The 6,409-nt window shown below is 53.6% G+C and overlaps 1 protein-coding gene across 1 annotated transcript in view; it reads left to right on the top strand.

Moving 5' to 3' along the window:
- Positions 1 to 6,409, top strand: part of SSPO (SCO-spondin) — a 184,388-nt gene that overhangs the window by 19,402 nt on the left and 158,577 nt on the right. The window contains exons 7-10 of the mRNA XM_015412955.1: positions 3,306 to 3,464; positions 4,541 to 4,623; positions 4,775 to 4,903; positions 5,016 to 5,163. Of these exons, the coding sequence (XP_015268441.1) occupies positions 3,306 to 3,464; positions 4,541 to 4,623; positions 4,775 to 4,903; positions 5,016 to 5,163 (519 nt within the window). The remainder of the gene's footprint in view (positions 1 to 3,305; positions 3,465 to 4,540; positions 4,624 to 4,774; positions 4,904 to 5,015; positions 5,164 to 6,409) is intronic.

The following is a 6,409-nucleotide window of genomic DNA, read 5'->3' as shown; positions in this document are numbered from 1 at the left end:
TCCCCCCCCCCCGGAGGTTGGCATCCCTCCCTCTGGACCGGGAGCTCCCAAAACGCAAAGGAAAATTGCTGGAGGGTGGGGCCTGGGAAGGGAGGGTTTTGGGGAGGGGGGTGGACCACGGCTGGTGGTCTGATGCCATAGAGCCGGTGGAGAAAGGCCATCTTGTGTGGGGGGGTTTAACTTCATGTAGGCTGGATGGGAGGAGACGGTCAAACTTCAGGTAGGCCTGGGCCTAGTCTCCTCCTCATCCCCCCCTCCCCTCCTGCCTCCAACCAGCAATCTGAGGGGCAGCTCCCTAGAGAGGACAGGAAGTCCATCGAGGTGGTGAGGAGACCTGCCCCAGAATGCTGCAGGAGGGAGAGCCACTTCCGGGGCGGGAAACGGCTGTTTGTATCATGGAGTTTTTGGGCGGGAAGCCAGTCGGAGGCAGAGGCCTGACCCTGCTCCCGGGCCAGAGACGGAGGCCATTTGAGGGGACATGTCTGTCCAGCTGACTCCAGAGAAGTGTTCCCTCTAAGCTGAGTTAGCGTGAGCCGGCTCACAGTGTTCTAGCCTCCGGCTCACACATTTTTGCCTTGGCTCAGGAAGGATGGGGCTCCAGAGGAAACTCATTGGTGCAGCAGCCAAACCGCTGGTTCACAACTTCAATGCCAGCAGCTCACCAAGGGTCGCTGTGTTGGACTGAAGCAACAGAAGAAAGTTTAAGTCCAGCGGCACCTTTCAGATAATCAAAGTTGAATTCTCCAAAGCAGCCATTTTCTCCACTTGAACTGCTCTCCCTAGTCGGGAGAAAACACTTGGGGCCCCCCTGGAGGTTGGCATCCTTCCCTCTGGACCGGGAACTCCCAAAATGCAAAGGAAAATTGCTGGAGGGTGGAGCCCGGTTCTCCCAGATTAGAGTTCGCACACTTAACCACCACACCTAACTGTTCCGCATAAGGAGGCTGTTACGCCTAACCAGGGACAGTGGTGGCAGCAGTACCCTGAGGCAGTGGCGTGAAACGGCCCCTTTAGGTGCCAGGTCAGGCAAAGGAGGGGTAGGCAGAGTGGGGCCCGCCAGCTGACATAGGCCCGGTCCGCCACACAGTCCACCCTCCAAAGCAGCCATTTTCTCCAGGAGAGCTGATCTCTGACACGTGGAGATCAGTTGTAATCCCAGGAAATCTCCAGCCCCCACCTAGAGACTGGAAACCTTACCAGCTAGGGAGTGCCAGGCTGAGTTGAGCTGAACTTTTGAAATGAAGGAATGTGCCTACCCTGCAGACCATCTAGATAGGGCCTGAGTTTAGGGGGGGGGGGGAGAAGCACTTTTGTCGACGTTATTTTGTTTCTTCTGTTTGCTTCTGAGGTGCCTATATATATATAGTTGAGAGTTTTAAATAAGTCCTTTGATGGTTGAAGGGGTGAAGTCCCTCTGTACCACATAGTTCCCCCAGCTGCTTGGAAGCGCTAGGAATGGGTCAGGGAACCCCTAGGGAGGAGAAAAGTAGTAAAATAACCAGTTGCCAACTCTCCATGGGAGCCCCATCGGTCCATAAGACGCACACACTTTTCCCCTCACTTTTTTTTGGAAGAAAAAGTGCGTCTTATGGTCCAAAAAATACGGTAAATAAAAATAAGTATCATTCTAATGCAGATCATCACTCCCAGTTATTAATTAACTTTAACTGGGAAAGTGTGTAAAGTGTTCAATTTAGAGGGCTGATGCTTAGCCCGTCAAAAAGAGTTTCATGTTGATCTCTCCAACTAGAATTTAAATTCCAAAGTGACCAAAAGGTTAAAGTCGAATTCGGAAATGTTTGTGCAGAATTTTGACTCAGCTGTCAAGAGTCCGCGCACTTAACCACCACACCAAACTGTCCCGCATTAGGAGGCTGTTCCGCCTAACCAGAGCCCAAGACAGGGACAGTGGTGGCAGCAGTACCCTGAGGCAGTGGGGTGAAACGGCCCCTTTAGGTGCCAGGTCAGGCAAAGGAGGGGTAGGCAGAGTGGGGCCTGCCAGCTGACACAGGCCCGGTCTGCCACACAGTCCTCCCTCCAAAGCAGCCATTTTCTTCAGGGGAGCTGATCTCTGACACGTGGAGATCAGTTGTAATCCCAGGAAATCTCCAGCCCCCACCTGGAGACTGGGAACCTTACCAGCTGGAGGGTGCCAGGCTGAGTTGAGCTGAACTTTTGGAGCTTCTTGGCAAAGCTCTGAGGTGGCCGTTGTGTGAATTCATCTGTATATCATGAGTCCAAGTGAGAAAGGGGGACAATCAGTAACATAAATAAATAAAAATAAGTATTCTAATGCAGATCTTTTTCAACACTTCCCAGTTATTAATTAGCTTTAACTGGGAAAGTGTGTAAAGTGTTTGATTTAGAGGGCTGATGCTTAGCCCATCAAAACGAGTTTCATGTCGATCTCTCCAACTAGAATTGAAATTCCAAAGTGGCCAAAAGGTCAAAGTAGAATTCGGAAATGTTTGTGCAGAATTTTGACTCAGCTGTCACCCAAGTTGTTGGGAGTAACTGGTGTAGTCAGTCCAGTATCCCGTCTCAGTTCGGCAGAGTGCATTTAGGCGACACACAACAGTGTGCTGGCAGAGTTACAAAGTTACACAGAGCCATTTGTCATTTTCAAGACTACTAATAATGGTTTTATTTAGGAACTATTTAGAAACTACATTCTAGATAGTAAAGTTTAGAGATATGCAGACTATTCTAACTACCTTGGATGGACGCGGATCCTGAGGGGGGCCCTGCATCCATTGTGCCAAAGATGGAGAAGCGTGCTCCCTCTCTTTAGTATTGTGTGTGCAAGAAGAATGTGAGAGGATGGAACGGAAGGAAATTGTTTCCCCTGAGAGGTATCAGTCTACACATCAAAGGGGATAGCGACAGAAGGGTAAAACGGAAAAAAGCTTAGTGTTTGCCTATCTATTCTAACTCTCTTGTCCCTTCTGGAGGCTGAGATGAAGGGACAGCGCCATTCTCTTCCAACATAAGACCTCTGGAGGTCTTCCCCCCCCCTCTCTGGGGATGATATTCCCTTGTTGAATGGAAGCCTGGAGACAGAAGAGTTTTCCTGAGCGGGAAGAGCAACTTTGCTCAGGGAAGGAGGGTTTAGGGAATGAGCAGGAATCTCTTTCCTGAGCAGGGCCGGATCAGGCTTGGAAACCAAGGAGAGGTCCACACTCCCTAGTCACCTGCTTCAGTTTTGCTCCAAAGCCCCCAGAGGAAGTCCGGACAGTGAAGGAAGAGGCCATTACTGTCTGCTTTTCAATTCTGGCCTTCCCCCGTCCCCGCTTCTGCTTCTGCAGGGATCAGCATCTGGTGGCTGGGAGACTTCCTCTTTGTGGAGAGCGGCCTGGGTGTTCGGATCAAGTTTGACGGGCGCGACACCGTCTACATTACTGTAGGGGCAGAGCTGAGAGGCGTCACACAAGGGCTGTGCGGACTCTACAACGACGACCCTGCAGGTAGCCACCCGGGAGCCCCACCCAACCTTTTCTTCGTCGGCGGGGGTGGGTGGGATCGTTGCTCTCTTGAGGGGGATGCCCTGCATGGATGCCCTCATAGCGCACTGATCCACACATCGTAAACAACCCCCTTCTCCCACACTGGGCTGGGGAACGCCCTGTCTGGTAAGCAAAAGGGCCAGCAGCAGCCTCAGGTCCATAGCCCTGACTAGCCTGACCTCATCAGAGCTTGGAAGGTAAGCAGGGTTGGCCAGAGGCAGGGGTCATTTCCTCCAGGAGCGCACAGGAGTGGAGCTTTTAGCCCAACGGACCAGCCTCTCCATGCCAGGTACACTAATCAGCACGCCCCACCAGCTGAGGATACCCCCCACCGGGGGTCATTTCCTGCAGGAGCGCACAGGAGTGGAGCTCCGGCAGTAAAGAGCCCAGGGGCGGGCACATGCAACAAGCCCCACCCCCTGCTCCCAGCAGTCCTCAGTCAGAGCAAGAAGCAGCCAGGTAAGCTGCAGAGCCCCTTTTTTGCACCTTTAAGACCAAGTTTTATTCAGGTACAAGCTTTCCCTCCTCTGCGAGGACAGATCTACACGTCCCCCCCCCAATAGCTAGCAATCCAAAACAGTCCAGTGGAGCCTGAGTGGTGGGTGTTGCCTTCTGACACACTTCCGGTGATGCCAGGGGGAAGGCACATGCAAATAAGTTATGCTAATGAGTTATGCTAATGAGCTCCTGCACCTCTTTTTCTACGAAATGACCCCTGGCCAGAGGTAGTCCTTGCGTGGGAGATCATGGGGTTGCTGTGCAGAGAAAGGCACATGGCAAGCCGCCTCCATTCATCTCTGACCTTGAAAGGTCGCCCAGCACCCTTACTGCCTCTTTGGTCTGTGCTTCTTCCCCTCCTTTCTGGGGTGCCTGTCCTGGGGAAGGCTGAAACGGCCTCCCAGTCCTGCCTCTCGGGGCTCTCCTGTGCTCTGCCTGCCTCATGCAGTGTGCCAGCCAGGTGGGATATTTCTGCCCCCTCTCCCACATTTCTGAAACCTCCCCTTCAAAGAAGTACCTCTCTCTCTTTATGTTTGCAGATGACTTCCTGCGAGTGGGAGGGGACACAGTCACGTTGGCAAATAGTTTTGGCAATTCGTGGCGCATCCCAGATGCTGCATCGGTATGTTCCAGACGGGGTTTGGGTGGAGAAGGTCCCTGTCACTCCGGGCATGTTGCTCCCTGCTGCCTTTCCCAGGGCTGGGATGGGACGGGACAGGGGTGGGAGAGAAATGCTGCAACTCCTCTGGGCCTTTCTCCTCTACCTTCCATAGAGTTCCTGCACAGATGCTGCAGAGGAGACGCACCGCTGTGATCTGGGGGGAGGACATGCCACTCAGCAGGAGGCGGAGTCAGTGTGCCAGAGACTGATGTCCAGCCCTTTCAGCCAGTGCCACTCAGAGGTTAGGAGCCAACCAGACCCGCCTTCTCTGGCTGCTAGCCAGTACTACGCCCCTCTTGCCAGAACAGAATCAGTGCCTATCACAGTCTCTTTGGGATTTTTGTTGATTCCAGGTGGACCCCAGCGGATTCTATGACACCTGCGTGTACTTGCAGTGCAGTGGAGCCGGGACGGAGGCCTTCTGCGAGACCTTTGCCAGCTATGCCCGCGAGTGTGCCCAGCAGCGCATTTATCTCAACTGGAGGCAGCCTGGATTCTGTGGTAGGGGGATATAGCACAAGGCGCATGGGAAGGCCATGCGTCATCTTGCATGTGAGACCTGCCCTGCCAGCTGCCGTGGCAAAGGGGTGCTTTCCCAGGGATTGCCGTGGCGGTAAAAGCCAAGCAGCGAGAGCAGTTCACCAGGGACAGCCCTCTTAACATAAGAACATAAGAGAAGCCAATGTTGGATCAGGCCAATGGCCCATCCAGTCCAACACTCTGTGTCAAACAGTGGCCAGAAATACCAGGGGCCATAAGGAGGTCCACCAGTGGGGCCAGGAAACTAGAAGCCCTCCCACTGTTGCCCCCCCCCCAAGCACCAAGAAAACAGAGTATCCCTTGCCCCAGACCGAGAGTTCCTATCTATACCTTGTGGCTAATAGCCACTGATGGACCTCAGCTCAATGGGTTTATCTATAAGAACATAAGAGAAGCCAATGTTGGATCAGGCCAATGTCCCCAGATATAAGAACATAAGAGAAGCCAATGCTGGATTAGGCCAGTGGCCCATCCAGTCCAACACGCTGTCACACAGTGGCCAAAAATACCAGGGGCCAGCAGGAGGACCAGCAGTGGGGCCAGGACATTAGAAGCCCTCCCACTGCTCCCCCCCCCCCAAGCACCAAGAAGACAGAGCATCCCTTGCCCCAGACATAAGAACATAAGAGAAGCCAATGCTGGATTAGGCCAGTGGCCCATCCAGTCCAACACGCTGTCACACAGTGGCCAAAAATACCAGGGGCCAGCAGGAGGACCAGCAGTGGGGCCAGGACATTAGAAGCCCTCCCACTGCTCCCCCCCCCCCAAGCACCAAGAAGACAGAGCATCCCTTGCCCCAGACATAAGAACATAAGAGAAGCCAATGCTGGATTAGGCCAGTGGCCCATCCAGTCCAACACGCTGTCACACAGTGGCCAAAAATACCAGGGGCCAGCAGGAGGACCAGCAGTGGGGCCAGGACATTAGAAGCCCTCCCACTGCTCCCCCCCCCCCAAGCACCAAGAAGACAGAGCATCCCTTGCCCCAGACCGAGAGTTCCTATCTATACCTTGTAGTTAAGAGCCAATGATGGGCCTCTGCTCCATGCTTGTAGCCGCCACCACCTCCTGTGGCAGTGAATTCCGTGTGTTCATCACTCTTTGGGTGAAGAAGGACTTCCTCTTATCCGTTCTAACCCGACCGCTCAGCGATTTAATGGAGTGCCCACAAGGAGTTCTTGTATTGTGAGGAAGGGAGGGAAGGGACT

This window comes from Gekko japonicus, unplaced genomic scaffold (assembly GCF_001447785.1).
Source record: "Gekko japonicus isolate JY-2015 unplaced genomic scaffold, Gekko_japonicus_V1.1 scaffold2050, whole genome shotgun sequence".
In the NCBI taxonomy this organism is placed as follows: Eukaryota; Metazoa; Chordata; class Lepidosauria; order Squamata; family Gekkonidae; genus Gekko; species Gekko japonicus.
Note: the sequence above shows the minus strand (reverse complement) of the source record. Positions and strands in the feature narration are given on the sequence as shown.